The 27,183-nt window shown below is 33.9% G+C and overlaps 1 protein-coding gene across 1 annotated transcript in view; it reads right to left on the bottom strand.

Annotated features, from left to right (window-relative positions):
• Window positions 1–3,780: 3,780 nt before the first annotated feature.
• The window catches only part of LOC149783778 (MAM and LDL-receptor class A domain-containing protein 1-like), a 33,458-nt gene continuing 10,055 nt past the window's right edge, over window positions 3,781–27,183 (bottom strand). The window contains exons 7-12 of the mRNA XM_089932909.1: window positions 24,377–24,584; window positions 16,297–16,413; window positions 14,577–14,936; window positions 13,835–13,993; window positions 5,222–5,563; window positions 3,781–3,875 (exon numbers count right to left, since the gene is read on the bottom strand). Of these exons, the coding sequence (XP_089789035.1) occupies window positions 3,781–3,875; window positions 5,222–5,563; window positions 13,835–13,993; window positions 14,577–14,936; window positions 16,297–16,413; window positions 24,377–24,584 (1,281 nt within the window). The remainder of the gene's footprint in view (window positions 3,876–5,221; window positions 5,564–13,834; window positions 13,994–14,576; window positions 14,937–16,296; window positions 16,414–24,376; window positions 24,585–27,183) is intronic.

Genomic DNA, 27,183 nt, shown 5'->3' with positions numbered 1-27,183 from the left:
TAATGGTCTGAAAAAGTATTGACAATTATTCTTGCAGTATTGGACTGGCTTACAATATACATTTTGGTGATATCAGCTGTACTTAAACATCAGAATTTCTTTAGTAGTTCGATTACATATTTTCTTCCTATTTAGGACCTCTTAAAATAAATATTCAACACACAATTTATTTACCGTATTTCATCCAACGATAAAACCATGCCTAATGGAAAGCCCACTCCCCATTTTGACAATATTTGGTAAACCTTTAAGAAGGAAACAGATAATAGACGTGTCCCTAATTTTTTAACAACTTTATAAGCAGACCATCAGATCTTATGGGTGAAGTACTGTACAACAGTACCCTATATAATTGTACAACAGTACCCTATATAATCAGATCCAACTGCAAAATGTGTAGATCCAGATCTGTCATTGCATGTGTCAGCAGACCCGAGTCTATTCAATTTGTTAGGTTATTAAGTAGAACAAACAACATAGACATGTTCAGCCAGAACATTATGCAATGGCAGATCAAGGTCATTGTTGTTTGCAGTTGGACTTGACCTATTATTGAACAACATTTTTATATTGTTTGCAGCATATGCATTTTTGACAAACACCTGGTGAAGACAGGGTATTCTTAAAGCGTTGATAGCCGTGTAATTTATCCCTGATAGCTGTGTAATTTACCAATGATAGCTGTGTAATTTACCACTGATCACTGTGTAATTTACCATTGGTCACTGTGTAATTTACCAATGATAGCTGTGTAATTTACAACTGATCACTGTGTAATTTACCACTGATAGCTGTGTACTTTACCACTGATCGCTGTGTAATTTACCATTGGTCACTGTCTAATTTATCACTGATAGATGTGTATTTTACCACTGATTGCTGTGTAATTTACCATTGACAGCTGTGTAATTTACCACTGATCGCTGTGTAATTTACCACTGGTCACTGTGTAATTTAATACTGATAGCTGTGTAATTTACCAATGATAGCTGTGTAATTTGCCACTGATATCTGTGTGATTTACCACTGATCACTGTGTAATTTACTACTGATAGCTGTGTAATTTACCACTGATCACTGTGTAATTTAACACTGATAGCTGTGTAATTTAATACTGAGCTGTGTAATTTACCAATGATAGCTGTGCAATTTACCACTGATAGCTGTGCAATTTAACACTGATCACTGTGTAATTTACAAATGACATCTGTGTAATTTAATACTGATAGCTGTGTAATTTACCAATGATAGCTGTGTAATTTACCACTGATCACTGTGTAATTTACCATTGGTCACTGTTTAATTTACCAATGATAGCTGTGCAATTTGCCACTGATCACTGTGTAATTTACCACAGATCGCTTTGTAATTTACCATTGGTCACTGTAATATTTTACTGAAAGCTGTGTATTTTACCACTGAAAGCTGTGTAATTTAGCACTGATAGCTGTGTAATTTATCACTGATCACTGTGTAATTTACCACTGATATCTGTGCAATTTAATACTGATATCTGTGTCATTTGCCAATGATAGCTGTGTAATTTACCACTGATCACTGTGTAATTTACCACTGATCGCTGTGTAATTTACCACTGGTCACTGTGTAACTTAATACTGATAGCTGTGTAATTTACCAATGATAGCTGTGTAATTTACCACTGATCACTGTGTAATTTACCATTAGTCACTGTGTAATTTACCAATAATAGCTGTGTAATTTACCACTGATCACTGTGTACTTTACCACTGATCACTTTGTAATTTACCATTGGTCACTGTGTAATTTATCACTGACAGCTGTGTATTTTACCGCTGATCGCTGTGTAATTTACCACTGATAGCTGTGTAATTTACCACTGATCGCTGTGTAATTTACCACTGATAGCTGTGCAATTTACCTGCCTAACTCTACCAGAGTAGCAAGCTACTTTAGGACTTAATCTGTATAGCCTCTGAGACAGCACCTCCAAACCACCCACAAATTACTCTGTACAGCCTTTGAGACAGCACCTCAAAACCACCCATGCATTAATATGTACAGCCTGAGACAGCACCTCCAAACCACCCACACATTACTCTGTACAGCCTTTGAAACAGCACCTCCAAACCACCCATGCATTAATCTGTACAACCTTTGAGACAGCACCTCCAAACCACCCACACATTACTCTGTACAGCCTTTGAGACAGCAACTCCAAACCACCCATGCATTAATCTGTATAGCCTTTGAGAAAGCACCTCCAAACCACCCACACATTACTTTACAGTCTTCAATTGCGACTTCCAATTTTATGAATACCCTGGGTAGAAACTCAGAGCTATCAGGTGCAAAGTCTTTCCTGTCTTTCAGCAAACATTGGACTTAATATTATTTGTGTGTTTCGTTAAATCTTTCATATCCAAATGGACCCATAAGATGATCCATAGGTCACATGACTGATTTGTATGCAAGACCATAGTGATGGTCAATTTGTGTTTTTACTACCATGAAAGATTTTAAGTTCTCATGCAATTTCCATCTTCTAAACATCTGTCACATTTGCTCAACTCAGTTCGTAAGTCATGTATAAACTAAGGTATTAGTACAAGCCATGGTTGTTGTCTAAACATGCCGCAGGCCAGAGTTAATCTCTTATGCAAGGTTACTGTGACCAGAGAGACGACCTGGCATCTTGAATCAGCACAGGCGTTAGATTAAGCGACCTACCACCTGCTTGTTACAAAGATCAGAGGAACCCACAAGAAACCGAGGCATGTTTTAAATCCATCCCCATGTGGACAGACAGTGAGAAGGACATTGTCTGCTAAGTTGTTTGGATGGAACATGACTATGATTATGCACATTTCTTTACATATTAAAAGAGTCAGGTTTATTTAATAAAAACCATTTGATGATGCATTCATACTTTCATTCTCAATAATCATAAACAAATGCATACTGAAAGAAGTTTGTTCTATAAAAAAATATCTTACTCTATTTACTCACTCCTGTAGTAACATTCATACATGTCATGTATGTGCATTTACTCATCTTAAATTAAATATAACTTGTTTTAAAATATCATAATAATTTTGCTTGATTAAAGTCTATTCAATCCTGATTTTTGAAAGATCTGCACCTTAACTGTTATCAAGAAACTTCCACAAAAAAACCATCATGCCATGGACTTTTATAATGGTGGCCATATACTAAAATAGGTCAAGAAAAGAACATTTCAAGTATAATTGTTACAAAATAGGGTAGTAGAAATTTGTTTATCAACATGCGTAGTTTTCATTGTGACACTCAATCCAATTGTACTGGATGCTCTCATACATCAAAGTCCACATACTTTAACATTGATTTTGCCATACATATTTCTTGAGGCATGTAAATAATGACCTTCAAAAGAAAATATGGATGGATGAGAATTCAAATAAAGTGAATATTTGTCAACTAAAGGTATGTAGAATCAAGCTCAAAAAAATGATACCCATTACTGAAATAACCAGTGCTCAACACTGACATGATCCGTATGATTTCTACTACAACAAACTGTATTGACCTACATCTGCTGGCAGTTTATGCAATGGCAGATCTGGATCTATGCAGTTAGATCCGTCTTACAGGCAAGTATATATGGCACATATGTTTTCAAATGTCATGTAAAAAAAAGATGTAATGTTTGAAACACATTTTTATTATTGTACTGCATGCACAGATGTTTGTTCAAATATTTGGCAGAGCACAGAAGTACTGAAAAGATTTAGAAATATAAGAAAATCAAAAATGGATAATTTACATCAACCTACTTGTCTTTTTACCAGTTCTTTTCCAGCCTCTGTAACCACAATTGAAGTCATCTCCATCAAAATCACATGTTATTGATTGTGCTGGAAATAAATTAAGATTTATGATTAGAATTGTGCAGAATGGTATGTCTCACCAGTGAACAAATCTTAGATGTACATCTTACCTATGAATAAATCTAAGATGTATGTCTTACCTGTGAACAAGTCAGACCTGTATGTTTTACCTGGGAACAAATATAGGATGTTCATCTTACCTATGAACGCATCTAGGATGTATGTCATACCCATGAACAAATCTAGGATATATTCATTAACATTTTCTAAAGTTTTAGAATGTTGTTATAATGCAAATATTAAATTTAGAGCTTAAGATGATAAAGTCATTACATTAGGAATCATCTATTCTTTGTGTCTCTAAATTGTGTGTTTAATATTTTACCATGATTTTGGATTGTAGTGATCATATGCAAACAGTATGTTACATAGCTAAATAGGATGTTTGTTTGGGTTCATTTTCTATATATCAGTACTGAACCTGTCTGGGGTAAATTCCCACTGGATGGTTAAGTCAAGTGGGTTACACTGTGACCTAAGTCACATGAGAGGTATTGTGACTTAGAGACGTAAACAAGTTCTAGAAATATGTACAAGCCACAAACAAACAACAAAAAAAAAAACATGCATCACAGGCGATCATAGACAAACATTTTGAGATAAAACCTAAAACAATTAATGTTGCTCCTAATGATGTGGCACTGATACATTTTTCTGTTAAATAAATGCTACTGAAGGAATAATTATAAATTCATGTTCCCACATCTCATTTTTATTAATAATACATGAAGAAACATTGAAAAAATCAATGGCATTGAATGAAACAAGCTATACATACCAAATCTAATAAGAAATTTGGCCTCCAGAGTGTTCACAAGCTTGGTCAATTAGATGCAATTACCATGTCATTAATATGAGTGGATGTCAGTCATACCTAAACTCATCTGAAATCCTGATGACACAAGCTTAGAGACAAAACCAAATAGATTTCAATGTTGCAACTGGTTTTTTAGGGGTGTAGTGAGTGGGGTCATGACTTGTTTAAACTCCAGAACTTGAAAACAGGCATTTATCTATTAAAATCCACACTTCTGTCAAGTCATAAATTCTTCATTAAGAAAAGCAATATTACTTTTTGAATAAATACAATGCTACACTGCTTCTATCTGTTTATGATACCAACAATTATGCCCTCCAACTATTACACAGCATATCTGAATCCTGCATGTAAGTTCAAGCATGAGGGTTATACAGATAAAAGGGATGTTACCTTGGAAATAATAATTTCCATTAACTAAATACATTGCAGTTTAAGAAAAGAAACAAACTAGGAAAAATATAAGATTATTTAAGTCAAACATTTAAGTTCTTACTTGGACAGTTCCCTTCAACCAAGCCAACATTATCCAAAGAAATATCTCCTAAAACTCCATCTTTTCGTGTGGCTTTGAAAAACACAGCTCCTTGTGCATTGGCTGGAAGTGGTAGGCATTTGAAGAGCCATCTGTTTCCTCTGCTACAGCAAAGCTGATCCAGAGTTGTCAGTCCAGATTGAGTCTCAAATAATACTGTTAGATTTTCAAAGTCTTCATTTCTCCCATACATAAGGTAGTCAAAGATCAGTTTTGTTGTAGAGGCTGTGTGGACAGGTGGAAACCAGACGTAAGATACATCACCTACCCTGCCATATGAGCTATCAACGGTGAGATAGGACCCTGAAATGTACAGAAAGCATTTCAAAGTTGATAAAATCATGAAAGTATTTTTCAACAATTCACTTTAAAAATGTAACAATTGAGAATGGTTATTCTTCTTTAATCTGTATTTTATCACTCTGAAAAACAATTTTTTTTTTATCTGAACACTCAGAAACATGTATTAGCAATGAATGTGTCACAAAGGGACCTAATTTCTACAAGTTGTACTGCATGTGATTAAAGAGGCACATGTGAAGGAAAACCAAAGTAATGGGCATTCAGGAGCCTTACCTCCTCCAAATGATTATGTAGAATCCTTAAATCCAACACAATGACAGGATGACAAAAACTAAAACTGACACATCTAGGTCTACAAAACTGTTTACATAATATCTTGAATGGTTAATGAACTATGTTGATTACAAGCAGCAAATAGGTAAAAATACGATATAGATGCTGGCCAAAATATTGACAATAATAGGCCATTGTAACAGAATATGCTGAATGGTTCATATGCAATGCCAACTGCAAACAATATTCCAATATTTTGATGTAAAGACAAGAATTTTTTGACAAGAGGCATAATTATTTTTAAATAGAAGATGACAAGTATAAACCCACAAAAAACACATATAAGACTTTAAAGACAAAATTAATACCAAATTGATTCAGAATATATTCAACGTTTTTTGGTGATTACAATCAAAATGCTATGTGAAAATACAAATTTCAAGGGCTATAACTCTATCAAAATTGGACTTGATGAGAAATATTTATTAAAAGTCTAGGTCTATGCAGAAATGTTCATAACAAATTGAATCAAAATATATCAAATGGTTCCTCCGCAATCTCATATACAACGATCTGCTTTAGTGGAGATTTCAACTTTATGGAAAAAGGGCAGCAACTCTGTCAAAAATTGACCTGAAAATACACAACCTTGAAAAGCCAAATCTGTGTCTAATAGTCCATTACTCTATCAAATGGCACTAAATTATGTGTATGTGTGTGATTTGGATTTTTAGCATAGTTTTAACAATTCTGCAGTCATATCGCTACAATGTCTGCAGTGTGGCAGTTTAGTGATGTATAGTACTGAGGCATCATGCCCCAGACATATAGCATGATGTCCCTACCAATCGCATTACCCTGACACCAGGCCAATCAGTTCTGACACTAACCTTTTAATGCTGAACATCTAGTGAGGCGGCTGTTAGTACCATTTTTATAAGTCTTTGGTATGACTCAATCGGGGTTCGAAATTGCAACTTCCTGCATCCGAGGTGAACACTCTAACCAATAGACCAAAGGAGTGGTAAAAATTATGTAATGGTTGCATAGACTTTATCATTACAAAGTGTGAATATATGGAGAGATATAAATGGTGGTTACCATTGGGTTCCAGCATGTTGACGCAGGCCTAATAACATCCAGCTCTCTCCATGATATAAAATATTTGGACTAATGTATGTCCTGCAAAACGCTATTTGATAATTATTAAATCATCAGAACTACTCACTTGGTTTGTCTTGAGTGCTTTTTGCATTTCTAAAATTTGTCAGTACATGTCTAAATTTTACATTGGTCATTGCATTTAGTACATGTACTAGAAAAAAAGGAAAGTGTACCTGTCTTATGATCAGGCAAGTATTGTCAGGAACAAAGTTCATATGTTGCCCAATCAAGTCTGGAGAAAGGGTTGCTACCTTCTTATGTGTGAAGCAGTTTTAGTCTTAAAATGAGCAAAGTACAAAACGATTGAAAAATGGTGACGGTCAAGTGCTTGTAAAGATGCATGTACTAACCAAATTTTATGCTTCAGCTAATTGCAAAAATGCATCCAAGAATATACAAGTCATACAATGTAAGCCCCATCCCGAAGGGGTCGGAAGTTTGTAACTTACTCCAAACCATTGCCAAAGACCAAGGAAGAAAGACTGGTTGAGATGCAGTGAAACTACATATGCATGTGCTTCAAAATATGCAGATGCAAACAATAGTTCTCCACAACTTTGTAGAGGTGAGTTAAAAATGAATAGTTCCTAAGGACATCATTAGCAAACAGCAATTGAGGTATTAACTTAATTGTCGTCTGCTAACTTTTGTAAAGTGTCAAATTTGTGTTTTGCTTGGAGGAGGGATCTGGAAGTGTGATATTTATGACCATGAATGTATTTCCTGGCTTTCTGCAACACTGTTTCAAAGCATTCCTACCAATACAATGGCATTAATTACCGTATTTACCGTATATGTTGGGACACCATATTTGTTGGGACACCATAAATTAATTTTAAAAGTAATTTTTTTGTGCACTGTATGTTCTGGGACACATCAGTTTTTTTTAGTTGTAAGTTGTGGGACACCTTTTAAATCATTCAAAAATTACATTTTGGAAATTGCACTCCAACTGAAATTTTATTTAAAAAAATATAAATCTGTGTACTTGAGATAAAGCTCTTTAATCCACTGCAGCAGCATCTCATCAACACAACCCTTCTCCTGCACATGTACGATCTATTCTTTTGGTACATGAATATATTTTTAGCTTTCTCATACCGTGAAAAAATGTTAGAGGCAACACACCACCTGACGCGGAAACTGCAAGGACAAAAGTCAGATTTTTTCAAATCTGCACTCGTCTTGCTAATTCTCACACTTTTGATGCCCATCTTATCATCAGTCCATCCAGGAATGCGATCATAGTACACTAGAGTTTCATCCATGTTAATGATCATATTGTCAGCGAAATGATCTGTTCCTCTTATGGCCTTCACGAATTCATCACGTGATTTTATTTTCTCCTAATCTTCTGGATGATGCTGGGTCGTCAATGTTCGTGCACGAAGCACTATATTGTAAACTTTAAAAACTGTTCCATTGTTTCACTTTATTTTAAAAATTTCATGAACACTGGTGAAAAGAAACCAAAGTTAGCTTCCATATCTCAGCTGTCTTTGTATATTCGAAGCTAAAATAAAAAAAATTGGCACACTTAAAAGAATCCAAGTCCTTTAACAAAATTTGGCTTCCGAATCTGACGTCGGCTTGCTTTGTAATAAAAATAACCTTTGTCTTTGATTTCCTATCTGTAAGTTCAAAGAAGAAGTTTACTGCTGGCTGCCAGTTGTGTTTATTTACCACCATGGCTTCTATGTGCTTGGCATTTGTAGTAATAATTATTACAAAGGCGCACTGATGTCTGCGGATAAATAGTAATGATACTTTTGTAACCTGAGCCGGTGAAAAGATTGTCACTTGCACTCAAGTGAATGTGTTTTCAAATAATGATTTTTATTTGTGAGATACTGTCATACGGTAGACCTGGATATAAATTATTCTTGGCTATTTTGAACTTAACACCATGCTATGCGTGAATGGCAGTTGTCTTCAATATATCGGTTGATTATATTCCTCTCGTTTGCAAAATCATTTGCTTCTCTTCTGGCTTTCACGAATTCATCACATGATTTTATTTTCTCCAAATATTCTGGGTGATGCTGGGTCATCGACATCTATGCACAAAGCACTATATTGTGTCACTTTAAAATTTGTTCCATTGTTTCAATTTATTTTCAAAATTCCTGTGAATACAGTTGAAAAGGAACCCAAGTTTGCTTCCATATCTCGGCCGTCTTTGTATATTAAAATTTTTTTTAAAAAATAGGCTCACATCACAGAATCCAGTCAGCTTCCAATGTCGGCTTGCTTTGCAATAAAATAACCTTTGTATTGATACCCTTTACCAAAAAAAAATAACCAAAGTCGGCATCTGAGATTGGCTTGCTTTGTAATAAAAATCACCTTTTGTCTTTGATATCCTGTCGGTAGGTTCAAAGAAGGAGTTAACTGCTTGCTGCCAGTCGTTTTTATTCACCACCAGGGCTTCTATGTGTTTGGCATCTGTGGTTACAATTAATACAAAGGATCATTGACATCTGCGGGTAAATAGTAAGGATAATTTTGTAACCCGAGCTGGTGAAAAGATTGTCACTTGCACTCAAGTGAATGTGTTTTCAAATGATGATTTTTATTTGCGATATACAGTCATACAGAAGACCTGGATTTTAATTCAATCTTGATTATTTTGCACCCAACACTGTGTCATGCATGAATGGCGTCTTCAAGATATCGGCTGACTATTTCCCACTTGTTTTCAGTCAGATAACATGATCAAACCTTAGAGCACAACCACACACAATTGTTTCTCAATGTTCATGTGAACAACGTGGTGTGTGGTATCGGACATAACTGATACACGCTACAGTATGGAATCCTGCGCTAACGGATTTCAAGGAAATATTTTATTCTTTAATGCACTTATTGAAAAAAGGAATAAATGATAACATCACAAGGTTACTTTCTTTCTTTTTATTATCAATTCAGTGATTTATGTATCTATTTTATTGCAACGTCCAGTGGGGCCAGCACTAATGCAATACAATTTTATTTCGTTTTTCAAGTCTTAGGACATATAACCAAAGTGAAAAAATGTTTCACCATAAGTTCTGGGACAGGAAAAAAAATAATTATTTTATTGTTTCCCAACATACACCACTCCCTCGATAACTCGCGCACATCAGGGTCCAGAAAGATCGACCGCACTATAAGTGAGGCGCGAGTTATCGAGTGACCTTTAAAATAAGCCCAAAACCAATAAAGTGATTGACGACATAACGGAGGAATGGGGGGGGTAGGCAGATTATACTGTTGAATACTTACTTTATAATCGTTCTGAGATTAACTGTTAATAAATATCTCTTCATAACGGTGTACTTTATTATTTCCTCATAGGACAACATTAATTTCCGGATAAATTACAGTATATTGAGGCGATCATCGAAAACATTATTCCACGTGGTTTCCGTTCGCTTAACATGCGTACCACTTCACACATTGTGTACTACGTCACTAATTTTTACGTTGAAATAGATACATTCTAGTTTTATTGTTTGATCCAAATTAGACGGTTTTTTTTATATACAAAAGATCAACTCTTTTCGAGAAACAGTGTCGATCGAACGATAGATAGATAAATAGATTTGAATGTGATAGAAGTAAAATGGAAAACAAAAAAAAAACAAGGGTTAATCAGTGCTAACATATTTAATTGGTCTACAAATTTAAAACAACGTAAATTAGAACAAGTTAATACTTGCCGTTTGTGCCACGCTTGACAAATATCAATTCACGTTTTGAAAAAATCAGTTATTTTGTGTGTGTGTGTGTGTGTTACTCCTTGGTTTCTCTGCCGCTGAGCAAAATCCCTCAGATTTGTCAACTGCACGAGCTTTACGTAGTCAACATTTTGGGTCTCCAGCCACCTTATGGCAATATCAAAATATCTGATTGCTTCCTGTGCAGAGGGGTGGGGGGTACAACATCTGCGCCTGCATCACTTTCAACACTTGTGTTACTCCAGTTAGAATCGTCTTCTGCTGCAAATTTATTCGCTATAGAAATAATTATAGTTTCATCTGACATGTATTCGGCTGTGGGGCAATCATTGTCAGCACAAATCCACTCCTCCATATCAAGTGAAACGCCCATCTCAGGACCATGAGTCTGTACGAATTTCTCCCAAACAGCCTCGGCATTAATGACATCAGTTTCACTGAAACATTCGAAGTCACTATCATCAACGTTGTCTCTGTTACTGTTTTGGTTTACGTCAAAGGCAGCTCCAAGACTCTTAATCCAGCACCTGAGGTCTCTTGCAATCGATTTTTTTTTTAATGCAACAAACACTTCCCCAAGCCGGCATGTACATGTAATTAGGTTCTCACAGAAGTACTCACGGGTTTTGATGTGACGGTTGATTGACTCTTTTCATGTTTTCAATGAACAGAATATGTTGTGATTATAATGTTTACACTGAAACGGAATTAAAGGATTAGAACGTGACTTTCACACAGGAAGACGTTTAATTGGTGTTTATTTCATTCTCTGTTGCCACCTGTTAGCATTTACCAGAATTGATCGCTATTTCACCAGACTGTTTATTTACAGTATACTGACAACTATTTATCATAAAAACTTACATAATATATGATATCTTTAAACAGAGGTCTCGCTAGGATTTTAAACCTGGGTCTTTCTGCCTCTGAATTCAATCACTAAATATCAGTACATTTTCTCACTCGGCCGCTAGTCAAAGCCTTTGAACTAGCCGCCTAGCTGTTGCATCATGTTCTTTTTTTTTTTTTAATGTACTCTTATAAAATGGCAACAGAATATCAAAGAGTCTTTCAGTCACTGAATTCTGTCATTGTAAATATCAGCACAGTTAACTGATCAACACATTTCCCCACAAAGCAGGTGGCTGAAACAAGACCGGCAAATCTTTGAATTTTCCCGCGCACCTATTACATGGGTACGGAGGACTCCCGTCTCAGTGACTTTCTGCGTCCCAGATCAAAAATTGGCGTCCAAATACACGTAATTAAGCGTTTTCGAGACCTCTGAAATTAATTCTTCTTTAGAACTTGCAAATTTCAAAATATGGATTATATTTTTACGGGCATTAATCACCATTTTCGATGATAAAACAAGCAATGTATCAAGGTTTAATTTATCAATTCTTATCATAATTTTTTCATGTTCAGCATATTTTAAAGATATTTCAAATACATTTTCTCTGGAAAAAAATCAGGAGCCAAGAAGGACACCGCGTTATAAGCGGGATCACGAGTTATCCGGGCACGAGTTATCGAGGGAGCGGTGTATGTGGTAAATACAGAAAGGGGATTGTAGGTTTCATGAGAAATTTGTCTGATCGATATGGAGGAGTCATTCTTGAAAAGTTGGCCTGACATCATCTCGTGTAGTAACCTAATTGTAGATTTCAAGAAAAATATTACATCTGGAAGAGTAATCCAACTAAAGAGAAATTTGTCTGTCATATCTGGTAGAGACATGTAATTGTAGATTTCATGAGAAATGTGTCTAGCATGTCTGATGGAGCCATCCAATTGCAGATTTTATGAGGAATGTGTCTAGCATTTCTGATGGAGCTACCAATTGAAGATTTCATGAAAAATGTGTCTAGCATGTCTGATGGAGCCATCCAATTGCAGATTTCATGGGAAATGTGTCTAGCATGTATGATGGAGTCACTCAATTGTAGATTTCATGAAAAATGTGTCTAGCATGTCTGATGGACCCGTCTGATTGCAGATTTCACGAGAAATGTGTCTAGCATGTCTGATGGAGTCACCCAATTGTAGATTTCATAAGAAATGTGTCTAGCATGTCTGATGGAGCTGTCCGATTGCAGATTTCACAAGAAATGTGTCTAGCATGCCTGAAGGAGTCACCCAACTGTAGATTTCATGAGAAATGTGTCTAGCATGTTTGATGGAACCATCCAATTGTAGATTTCATGAGAAATGTGTCTAGCATGTCTGGTGTTTATTCTTAAATTTGTTTTTAATTTGAGATCCATGCATTTGGTATTTATTTTCCATTATTTCTTCATTCACTCTTCATATTGAAGGTAAACATAAACATTTCAGGGTATTAATAAATTTATTAATTTTTAAAAAAATATTTAACTATACATTTTGTAGAAAGAAAGATCCTTTCATAAACCTAATATCAGTATGTTTTGTATTTATCGACATTGCTTTTAATGAGAACCAATGAGGAAATACTGTGAAGAGTTGAGAATATTTTCTAAATTTGATTGCATTTTAATGTTAAAGAAAATTAGGGTATGATGCATCATTACTGGATTATTTTATGTTTTTAGGATCTAATGTTTCACCTTTATTTTGTTCATATACCTTTTATAGCATTTTAACATTTTTCACCTTTTTGGGGGAATTCATTATTTTTACAGTTTTAAAACTTTTGCTTTTAATTGGTACTGTAGAGCCATTATTATCCTATGGTGCTGTTAAAGCTAAACCATGCATCGATACAAACATATGTACGTAGTTATCAATGTTTAACCTCAATTTTGACATATCTAAACAACTTTTATCCTGGTAAAATAAAACTAACTGTTAAAACACAGTAAAAAGTAATAATTTGTTTTGAATTTTCAAAAGCTCGTAACATTTTACAGCAATTTACTGTGGATCTGGAAACTACTGTTCACTTTCAGTTGGTTTTTAATTCATCAAATTTTTTCTTCACATCTTGAAGACCGCAATCTTTTACACATAACATTTTCAATGGCAAATAATAGAATAAAATGTAGACAGTAAAAAAAGTCAAAAACAGGTCATGAACTTGAAAAAAATGCTAGGAAACTCTTAATAAAATAACAAAAAAATATATATATCTAACCCTTGGAATCAAGATCTGCATCCCAACTAGCGCCAGTACCATCAGTGAGTGAGGCTCCATGGTAAATATGCCACTGATATGGTGAAGCATCTGTACAGTTAGACCGAAGTCCACAGAGATATGGGTGATTAAAGTCACAAATCTCATCCTGAATTCCATCTATAAGAAACAAACAGGAAAATACAATAAAAATTCAGGAGTTTAGTTTAGAGTATTCATTAACTGAATTCTAGCATATGCAGTGTTCATATGACATGATTTCCCCCACTAATACAGTGCAATTAATGAAAGCTTGGTGTAATATGCAAAGCCAAAGTTCTGACTCAAATGCTGTTAATCAAACTTTACCTAAAGCGTTTTAATATATGTGAGAGAGAGAGAGATAGAGAGAGAGATACTCATACAAATTTGGTTTCAATCTATGACACTAGAGATGGACACTAACCACTTAGTCCACCGAAGCAGTCACATTTATCAGTAAGAAAGGAATATTTAATGGATTTTCTGCACAATAATACCAACACAAATAAAAGAATTTGAAAATTTCGTTCATAATCAATGCTGCCATTGCTTTGTATAAAGACATTTTAAAATCTCAGTTTGAAAAAGAAACTTCAGATGTTAGGTTAACACATATCTAAATGTGCAAAATAATTCAACTCTTACAAGATTTAAAAAGATAAAAAAAAACTACCCAAAATCAGGTGATACCTGCAGAGACACAAAATTACATCATACTTACATACACACTTTTCTGATGAAATTTCTATATTGTCCAGGCCGATGAATGAATCAGTATCATCTCCACTCTGAGCAGAAAATACAATGGCAGCTGTTTGATAATCTGAGTTTGCATGTTCCAAAACGAAATTGGACTGATACCATATTGATTCCTGATTGCCATCAGAATAAAAGACACGTTTTCTTTGGGTAACATCATTGTTGTAGACAACATACACACTTAAACTGCCAGCATCATCTCCTGACATGATGAAAGCAAAAGATACACATTTTGTATCCACACTAAGACTGAAACTGGGTGAGTCCATTTCTGCCACATCCCCTTCACTGCCATTATATGGAATTGTCCTCATGTAGTTTTCTAGGATTAGAAACAAAAATTACCAGTTAACATATGAATGTGAACCAAAGTTGCATAGCCAAGAAGCAGGTTACTGTTTTAATATGTTATCTAGAACAAAAAAAGTTAACTATATGACTGCTACATGAACTGAAGTCATGTGACCAAGTAGGAGCCATTAGTGTTATGTTCTTATCTGGAATGAGAACCAGACAAGGTTTACAAGGACATAATGATTACAACATGAAGTGGAGTTGCAATTTACCATACTAACTCATATATAAATCTCATCTCACTGCAAATATAACACACCCTGACCTGCCCTTGAACAATTTACCAGCAGATCAGTGTCCATGCTTTTTGCTGTAGGACATGACTTATCAGCAAGTATATATGGTAGGCAGTAGGTATACATTCTTTATAACAAAGAATCGACAATGCCAATGACCTTAATGTATAAAGATAAAACAGACTCATGTCAGACACTTTCTGACTGCCAAGATGGCAGCATTTCTGGCAGAAATTGTTTTTAATACATAGTTATTGGAAATGGTGGAACAGCTGTAACATAATGACACTTAAAGTGATATAGATGAAAAGAAAATTAAATTTAGGACTTTTTTGGCAATGTTTTCTTATATATCCTAAATATGGAGTAGACAGTCTTGTACTTAATGACTGAAGGACATTAATGGTGGCCTTCAGTCAAAAAATAAAAACTTTATCCATTGTGATGGCAATTCATTGGCAAAACTCAATTTGAAACAATAAATCTCTCCCTCCAACAACAACAGACAGCAGCAATTTTTCACAGACTTAAGCCTATCTTGAGAAAGAAAGTAAATATAATAAAGTCACATACCATGTTTCATCAAATTATTTGACAGAACTGATACCTACACTTAGAACTGTGTCATGAATAAAAGGTGGTCTCTCCAAACAGTGTCCTCGTAAGTACAGGTTATCCTGCTCTATTAGCCCTTAAGTGATGAATCATCAATTAGGGAAAAACACGGTCATAATGATCAGCATAAAATAAAAACAAAATTGGAAAATGTTTTCACTTAATTAGACAGCAAGATTTGGTTCACAATGAAAACTGCATGACAAATTAATTTTTTGATAGTGAAGTTATAACAGAATTGGTAAATGTCAATCCATAAAAATGGCCAAGGTGACAGACTAACTGTTAACCAAGATGACTTACAGTCAGAGTAGCTTACATAATGAATCAAACAGAGTGTGTATTTAGAGTAGGCAGTGCTTAATTGCAATATTCAATAAATAATCATTGACTGTCAGCAAATGGTAGGTTGGTGGAACTTGGGTACTTGTCAATTTATTGGATGACAAGCTAATTATATATATTCAGTATGCCTACCAGAAGCTAGATGAGTTCCATTTTGTGGCCATAGGTAGTCTCCTTGCCAGCGGTATGCTGTTTGGCTTATGCTGTAGTCACAATATCTTGGCTTGTCAAAGTCACAGGATACAGGATCTAATGGGAATAATAGAAGGAAAAGAGAGTTCAATTAAACAAATTAAATTATGACCCTTGGGATGGGACAGAACAGTTGGATAATACTACATTTCCCTCTATGAATTTAAGAAATTATTATTATCTTAGGGATATTACTGGCTTTTGACTTTATGTATCACACCTCTATCTTTAAATATCACACTTTTTGTATTAGACATGTATCTTCGAATACAATACTTTTTGGCTAGATGTATTATACCTGTATCTTGGAATACAATACTTTTTGGCTACTGTATTATACATGTATCCTGGAATACAATACTTTTTGGTTAGATGTATTAGACCTGTATCTTGGAATACAATACTTTTTGGCTAGATGTATTATACATGTATCTTGGAATACAATACTTTTTGGCTACTGTATTATACATGTATCTTGGAATACAATACTTTTTGGCTAGATGTATCACACCTGTTACTTGGAATACAATAATTTTTGGCTAGATGTATTTATACATGAATCTTGGAATACAATAATTTTTGGCTAGATGTATTATACATGTATCTTGGAATACAATACTTTTTGGCTGGACGTATTACACCTGTAACTTGGAATACAATACTTTTTGGCTAGATGTATTATACATGTATTTTGGAATACAATACTTTTTGGCTACTGTATTATACATGTATCTTGGAATACAATACATTTTGGCTACTGTATTATACATGTATCTTGGAATACAATACTTTTTGGCTACTGTATTATACATGTATCTTGGAATACAATACTTTTTGGCTACTGTATTATACATGTATCTTGGAATACAATACTTTTTGGCTACTGTATTATACATGTATCTTGGAATACAATAATTTTTGGCTAGATGTATTATACATGTATCTTGGAATACAATACTTTTTGGCTACTGTATTATACATGTATCTTGGAATACAATACATTTTGTCTACTGTATTATACATGTATCTTGGAATACAATAATTTTTGGCTAGATGTATTATACATGTATCTTGGAATACAATACATTTTGGCTACTGTATTATACATGTATCTTGGAATACAATACTTTTTGGCTACTGTATTATACATGTATCTTGGAATACAATAATTTTTGGCTAGATGTATTATACATGTATCTTGGAATACAATACTTTTTGGCTAGATGTATTATACATGTATCTTGGAATACAATACTTTTTGGCTAGATGTATTATACATGTATCTTGGAATACAATACATTTTGGCTACTGTATTATACATGTATCTTGGAATACAATACTTTTTGGCTACTGTATTATACATGTATCTTGGAATACAATACTTTTTGGCTAGATGTATCACACCTCTTTCTTGGAATACAATAATTTTTGGCTAGATGTATTTATACATGTATCTTGGAATACAATACTTTTTGGCTAGATGTATTATACATGTATCTTGGAATACAATACTTTTTGGCTACATGTATTATACCTGTATCTTGGAATACAATACTTTTTGGCTGGACGTATTACACCTGTAACTTGGAATACAATACTTTTTGGCTAGATGTATTATACATGTATTTTGGAATACAATACTTTCTGGCTAGATGTATTTCACCTGTATCTTGGAATACAATACTTTTTGGCTAGATGTATTTATACATGTATCTTGGAATACAATACTTTTTGGCTAGATGTATTATACCTGTATCTTGGAATACAATACTTTTTGGCTGGACGTATTACACCTGTAACTTGGAATACAATACTTTTTGGCTAGATGTATTATACATGTATCTTGGAATACAATACTTTTTGGCTGGATGTGTTATACCTGTAGCTTGGAATACAATAATTTTTGGCTAGATGTATTATACATGTATCTTGGAATACAATACTTTTTGGCTAGATGTATTATACATATATCTTGGAATACAAAACTTTTTGGCTAGATACATGTATCTTGGAATACAATACTTTTTGACTAGATGTATTCTACATGTATCTTGGAATACAATACTTTTTGGCTAGATGTCTTATACCTGTATCTTGGAATATAATGTTTTTTGGCTAGATGTATTACACCTGTATCTTGGAATACAATACTTTTTGACTAGATGTATTATATATGTATCTTGGAATACAATATTTTGGCTACTGTATTACACCTGTATCTTGGAATATAATACGTTTTGGCTAGATGTATCACACCTGTATCTTGGAATATAATGTTTTTTGGCTAGATGTATTACACCTGTATCTTGGAATACAATACTTTTTGGCTAGATGTATTATACATGTATCTTGGAATACAATACTTTTTTGCAAGATGTATTACACCTGTATCTTGGAATACAATACTCTTTGGCTAGATGTATTACACATGTATCTTGGAATACAATACTTTCTGGCTAGATGTATTTCACCTGTATCTTGGAATACAATACTTTTTGGCTAGATGTGTTATACATGTATCTTGGAATAGAATACTTTTTGGCTAGATGTATTATACACGTATCTTGGAATACAATACTTTTTGACTAGATGTATTCTACATGTATCTTGGAATACAATACTTTTTAGCTAGATGTATTATACCTGTATCTTGGAATATAATACCTTTTGGCTAGATGTATTACACCTGTATCTTGGAATACAATACTTTTTGGCTAGATGTATTATACATGTCTATAGGATTTTGGCTAGATGTATTACACCTGTATCTTGGAATACAATACTTTTTGGCTAGATGCATTACACATGTATCTTGGAATAAAATACTTTTTGGCTGGATGTATTACACCTGTATCTTGGAATACAATACTTTTTGGCTAGATGTATTATACATGTATTTTGGAATACAATACTTTTTGGCTAGATGTATTAAACCTGTATCTTGGAATATAATACTTTTTGGCTACATGTATTATACATGTATCTTGGAATACAATACTTTTTGGCTAGATGTATTACACCTGTATCTTGGAATACAATAATTTTTGGCTAGATGTATCTTGGAATACAATACTTTTGGCTAGATGTATTATACCTGTATCTTGGAATACAATAATTTTTGGCTAGATGTATCTTGGAATACAATACTTTTTGGCTAGATGTATTACACATGTATCTTGGAATAAAATACTTTTTGGCTGGATGTATTACACCTGTATCTTGGAATACAATACTTTCTGGCTAGATGTATTATACCTGTATCTTGGAATATAATGTTTTTTGGCTAGATGTATTACACCTGTATCTTGGAATACATTACTTTTTGACTAGATGTATTATACATGTATCTTGGAATACAATACTTTTTTGCAAGATGTATTACACCTGTATCTTGGAATATAATACTTTTTGGCTAGATGTATCACACCTGTATCTTGGAATATAATGTTTTTTGGCTAGATGTATTACACCTGTATCTTGGAATACAATACTTTTTGGCTAGATGTATTATACATGTATCTTGGAATACAATACTTTTTTGCAAGATGTATTACACCTGTATCTTGGAATACAATACTCTTTGGCTAGATGTATTACACATGTATCTTGGAATACAATACTTTCTGGCTAGATGTATTTCACCTGTATCTTGGAATACAATACTTTTTGGCTGGATGTATTATACACGTATCTTGGAATACAATACTTTTTGACTAGATGTATTCTAAATGTATCTTGGAATACAATACTTTTTAGCTAGATGTATTATACCTGTATCTTGGAATATAATATTTTTTGGCTAGATGTATTACACCTGTATCTTGGAATACAATACATTTTGGCTAGAAGTATTACACCTGTATCTTGGAATACAATTCTTTTTGGCTAGATGTATCACACCTGTATCTTGGAATGCAATACTTTTTGGCTGGATGTATTATACATGTATCTTGGAATACAATACTTTTTGGCTAGATGTATTATACATGTATTTTGGAATACAATACATTTTGGCTGAATTATTACACATGTATCATGGAATACAATACTTTTGGGCTAGATATATTTCACCTGTATCTTGGAATACAATACTTTTTGACTAGATGTATTATACATGTATCTTGGAATACAATACTTTTTGGCTAGATGTATTACACCTGTATCATGGAATACAATACTTTTTGGCTAGATGTATTACACTTGTAGCTTGGAATACAATACTTTTTGGCTAGATGTATCTTGGAATACAATACTTTTTGGCTAGATGTATTAAACCTGTATCTTGGAATATAATACTTTTTGGCTAGATGTATTACACATGTATCTTGGAATAAAATACTTTTTGGCTGGATGTATTACACCTGTATCTTGGAATACAATACTTTCTGGCTAGATGTATTATACATGTATTTTGGAATACAATACTTTTTGGCTGGATGTATTAAACCTGTATCTTGGAATATAATACTTTTTGGCTAGATGTATTATACATATATCTTGGAATACAATACTTTTTGGCTAGATGTATTACACCTGTATCTTGGAATACAATACTTTTTGGCTACATGTATTATACATGTCTATAGGATTTTGGCTAGATGTATTACACCTGTATCTTGGAATACAATACTTTTTGGCTAGATGTATTACACATGTATCTTGGAATAAAATACTTTTTGGCTGGATATATTACACCTGTATCTTGGAATACAATACTTTTTGGCTAGATGTATTATACATGTATTTTGGAATACAATACTTTTTGGCTAGATGTATTCAACCTGTATCTTGGAATATAATACTTTTTGGCTACATGTATTATACATGTATCTTGGAATACAATACGTTTTGGCTGGATGTATTACACCTGTATCTTGGAATACAATACTTTCTGGCTAGATGTATTATACATGTATCTTGGAATATAATACTTTTTGGCTGGATGTATTACACCTGTATCTTGGAATACAATACTTTCTGGCTAGATGTATTATACATGTATCTTGTAATACAATACTTTTTTGGCTAGATGTATCATACATGTCTCTTGGAATACAATACTTTTTGGCTAGATGTATTATACATGTCTCTTGGAATACAATACTTTTTGTCTAGATGTATTATACATATATCTTGGAATACAATAATTTTTGGCTATATGTATTATACCTGTATCTTGGAATACAATACTTTTTGGCTAGATGTGTTATACATGTCTCTTGGAATACAATACTTTCTGGCTAGATGTATTATACATGTATCTTGGAATACAATACTTTTTTGGTACATGTATTCTACATGTATCTTGGAATACAATACTTTTTGGGTACATGTATTATACATGTATCTTGGAATATAATACTTTTTTGCAATAATAAGAATCATATCTGTATCAAACATCTGTCATGGAATGTATATAGTATAACAGACCTGCTTACCAATAAATTTTCTTGTCAGTATTTTAAGCAATGGCAGTCAGTATTTTTAGAAGGCAGTCAGTATTTTCATTCAGTGTTTCAAACATTTTAACACAGCACACATCACCTGTGAAACAGCTCACAATTAGTAGACACTATCAATATACTATAATTACCATTATGTAGTAATGCACGACAAAGTGACGATACAATATTCTGTAAATAACTCCTAGTTCGTAAAGACCCTGATATTCAGGCAATTCTGTGTTTCTAGGCAAAATCTGCAGAAACTGACCACTGACTTAAACATCGTGATTATATTATAGTGATAAAAAAACCATAAAAGAATACCTCCACACACCCAAATTCTTTCCATTATTTACCTGTTGCTTTCTCTAGAAAATCTGCTTGAAATTCTCAGCTTCATACATATCCATAACATTTTAAATAAAGCCAAATCTCTACATTTTACATGATTAAGGAAGACTTGATACAAAATATTATGACAGACATTGTTACCACCCATCCTCTCATAAAATAATAACTTCACCTAGATAGGTGAATCTTATTTATTTCATAAAATCTACATTTACAAGAATGGATTGTTTCTAAGTACCTTGTGCAATTTTGGAATCTGGGAACAAATTTTTCATTGCTTCTGTTAACTTGTCAGTTGTGCTCAATGACAAATTCATATTTACAATTAGCTCACATAGAACCGCCTCAGAATGTGTTATTTGCTTTTGAAATATGTGTTGATCACTGACTTCCTTTCTCTTCAGCACTGACAAAACATTTCCCTTCACTAGTGATTCCAATTTTGTATGATTTTCCGATTCCACGTGCCTTGAAAGTCTAAGTTGCAAACAGTGCAGAGTACAAAATGTTCTCCTTTAGACGATTCATGGCCACAGAGTATTATAGACTGGTAGAAAATGCTGCCTTCTATGTTTAGACTTTCCATTTTCGTCATCAGCTTCATGCTGAAATGTTCTTGTCAGCAGTGTTTGCTTTGTTTAAACAACCAGATGTAGAGAATGTTAAAATCAGTTATGTGGCAAAGACTGCGGATGCGGACCGAAGAGATGAAACAACGAAACAAAACGGAATAAAAACCTCTTAAAAATGAATTAAAAAAATAAATAAATAAATGCAACCTTAAATCATATTTTCAGCTCAATGACCTTATGACCGTACTGATAGGCTTTATTCTGTACAAATACGGTAAAATACAGACGGGTAAACAGGTCTGGTATATACAGGGAGCACGCTACCAGGCAAAGTGGGCAACTAAGTTGCTTAAAACATGTAATCTTAACCTTCTTCTTTTACAAAAGTGAAAATGACTTCAACCTGTGCTATTTTTAGAGGTACATTGAGTGACAGTATATTTTGAGATGCTCCCTCTCCTTGGCCAGGTTAGTTCCAATGTTGTGCTATAGCTCAAGGCAAAATGTAGGCATCAAACATCAAGTAGCTAGTATTGATAACAAATGCACTGATAAGAAAGTTCTTTGTACATTTACAAACATGTATTTTGACAGCTAACTGACCATTAACTCTTTCCGGAGTAAGTTGGCAACTAGCCTTGTCATTACCCGATTTTCACAAATTATCCTTTGTTGATAAAAACATACAAATGTGTGCTTCAAAACTTAAACAATAGTATGTAAATAGTAATTTTTGTTTTAAGAATAGAATCTGTGACCTGGATATTCTGACTAATATGTGTACATTATTTCTTCATAAAATCAGTTTGAAACCACAAGTGAGCCTGTAGTGGCGAAATAATGGCAGACATTGCTCTGTCTGGGAAGTACCACTTTATTAGATTGTCTGTTTCTGTAAACCACTGGGCAAATATATTCAGAAAAATATACACTATTCATAGAAAGCAAAGTCAAAATATAGTTAATGAAGATTTAGCTTTAAAATGCAACTGTACAGGTCATAAACATATGAGACATGTTGTAGAATTCGCAAGAAGCGCTGCAAGGACAAAGTTGTTTTCTGACTCGACTGATATTTATGAAAATACAAAAATAAGCAGTGAAGTGAATACTATTTAACCAATGTCTAAGATTACTACAAATAAGTAGACAAATACTAAAACCTTACATTTGCAGTCCTATCAATGGACCATTGTAACGAAGCTATAAGGTGAGCAGCTATATTACAAAAACCCTTTTTCTAAAAATAGATTTATTCACTTGTTGTCTCTGTCAATATGGTTGAAAAGAAGGGTTTAGTTTATATACCCAACTTAAGGGAACAATGTTTGTAATTTTAAGAGTTTAACAATCAGTGGTGTCAGGTGTGAACCAAACACAATTGAGCAAACTCTTGCGTGGCCTTTATTTATAGATGGAATTAACATTCAAATAACTGCTATAGTACCACATTTTTATACCCTGTAATTTTCGTACACTATTTATCCGTTGAAAAATCAAAATTATGTATGTCCTCTTAATTTTCATTATATTAAAACAAACAAAACAAGGTTTGCCGATTTCAATTATTTCTGGCTTACATTCATTCAAATTTAATGAAAAACAAAATGTAAAAACAATTAGAGATAATACAACAAGTTTAACTACACTTACAAGGACAAGGATTGTGGTTAAGCTCAATGTCATCAACAGCAATGTCTCCTTGCGTGCCATTTCCTCGAGTTGCCGTGAAGACAATATCATACATACTTAGATTTGTACTTGGAAGAACTGAACATGCTGGGTACCAGGATTTTCCCTGATCACCGTAACGCTCATCGACAAGAACAGAGACTGCTCTATCTTTGTCAGTGATATGTACCTAGAAAAAGGAATAAACATTCAAAATGGAATTTGTTTCCTTTCTTTTTTCCACATTAAGTGGTGACATAAATCTATCATAAAATTTTATCTCCAAATAGTGAGATAAGATTGCTTTAATTATTTTATTGATGACTTTATCTCTAGGGTTTGTGGTCTTACAGTAATTCCAGGTCTGATTTTCACCAACTGAACTTAAATCTTGACTGACATTTTAAGTATTGAATCCAGTGACTTACTTAGATGAAATATAAGTCTGATGAAATGCAGAGTGATCCGATATGCTGAAAATCTGAGTGTGTGTGTGTGTGATTTGGATTTTTAACATAGCTTTTAACATATTTTAAGCCATATCGCTACGATGTCTGCATTGTGGCAGTTTATTGTGATGTCTTGCACTGGGGCATCATGCCGCAGACATGTAGCACGATGTCCCATCCAGTCACATTATCCTGACACCAGGCCGACCAGTCCTAACATGAACCTCTTAAAGCTGAGTGCCAATCACTCTTACACAGATTGTTAACATGATTACACATGATGTTATCTTGTGTCATCCAGTGCACTCCTTATGAATACATTGATATTTGCATATCTTCTCATGTGGGCAAACTGCCTTATACATATACAAAAATCTTGGACTTCTTGAGAGAATGCACCTTATTTAACCCTATATTTCATACACATTACCTTTATATCCATTATCTTGTTGTATTACATGTTGATATTATTTGGAATGTGTATCCTTCTAGACATCCCGCCTCCCTTGCAATTCTTTATCTTCATATTTACTGAACTTGAGCTGATGTGTTTGTACATCTATACATGCACATTTTATTCCTAGTTAGTTGAATATAGATTTTAACATTGAACATTGCTGTCCCGTAATACAAGGGCCACTTCATCCCTCAGTTTTCCCTCATAAATGTGCCCTCTAGGATCAACCACTGGCAGATCTATTGGCAACAAGGAGAAAGCATGGCTTCTATCCTTTGTCTCACCAGCTCCTGATATAAAATGCCTGGACAGTCAATGCTATTTCCGTAGATTAGACCAGATAGGACACATACTGGAGCTATCTATATATTAAGTCACACACTGATAGGTGTTAATCTTGTATGACAATGGTGTGTAGGTTGTTTTGAAAAATGTGACATCAAAAAGAAATCTACAATTTTATTCCTTGTATTTTAAGTCTTTATCCCATCTATACTTTTTCTCTTTGGTATAAGCTTCTGACGACTAAAATTGGATTGATCATGTTGTTTTTCAAAAATATCAAATAAATTAAATACCAAATGCAGTGTAAATTGTACAACATGATTGCAAACCAGTTTTATTTATGAAACTTTTTATCAAATATTAACAGGGTCTAAAGTTTTTGTGATAAATATGATGAGGAAGGAAGGATTAACAAATCCACCAAATTACTTGATGTCAAATATGGATGGCCGATATGCTCAATCTCCAATACTCATTTCCACAGTGATACAGAAAGCAAGAGATTGACCTGGAGACCCATTTCCAAAGTGATACAGAAAGCAAGAGATTGACCTGGAGACCCATTTCCAAGTTATACAGGAAGCAAGAGATTGACCTGGAGACCCATTTCCAAAGTGATACAGGAAGCAAGAGATTGACCTGGAGACCCATTTCCAAAGTGATACAGAAAGCAAGAGATTGACCTGGAGACCCATTTCCAAAGTGATACAGAAAGCAAGAGATTGACTTGGAGACCCATTTCCAAAGTGATACAGAAAGCAAGAGATTGACCTGGAGACCCATTTCCAAAGTGATACAGAAAGCAAGAGATTGACCTGGAGACCCATTTCCAAAGTGATACAGAAAGCAAGAGATTGACCTGAAGACCCATTTCCAAAGTGATACAGAAAGCAAGAGATTGACCTGGAGACCCATTTCCAAAGTGATACAGAAAGCAAGAGATTGACCTGAAGACCCATTTCCAAAGTGATACAGAAAGCAAGAGATTGACCTGGAGACCCATTTCCAAAGTGATACAGAAAGCAAGAGATTGACCTGAAGACCCATTTAAAAAGTGATACAGAAAGCAAAAGATTGACCTGGAGACCGTTCAAATGACCAGATGATTCAGATGAAGGCACTGTAATGTTCCAATGGCTAGCATGCTAGACTTGAGATCAAAAAGGTGAGTGTTCAAATATTAGCATTGGATCAGCTGGGATCAGCTACCATAACAGGTCCTTGATCAAAGCACTCTCTTGTAATTTGCTCAGCACTAAATAACATACTTTGTTCCATGTAATTTGTCACACATGAAAAAATTATCATTTTTTCAAAGCAGGAAAAAAAAATGTGTAAAACAAATATCATTTGGGGAAGAAATCATATATGAAAAAAATTAAGTACCTAACACTGAAGAGCTCTCCAAAATATCTACATGACTGTCAATATTTAAATTATGTCCACTCTCCAAAATATCTATAAGACTGTCAATATTTAAATAATGTCCACTCTCCAAAATATCTACATGACTGTCAATATTTATATAATGTCCACTCTCCAAAATATCTACATGACTGTCAATATTTAAATTATGTCCACTCTCCAAAATATCTACA

This window comes from Sinohyriopsis cumingii, chromosome 14, assembly GCF_028554795.1.
Source record: "Sinohyriopsis cumingii isolate HCF-2022 chromosome 14, ASM2855479v2, whole genome shotgun sequence".
NCBI lineage: Eukaryota > Metazoa > Mollusca > Bivalvia > Unionida > Unionidae > Sinohyriopsis > Sinohyriopsis cumingii.
This window is presented reverse-complemented; position numbering and strand designations above follow the sequence as displayed.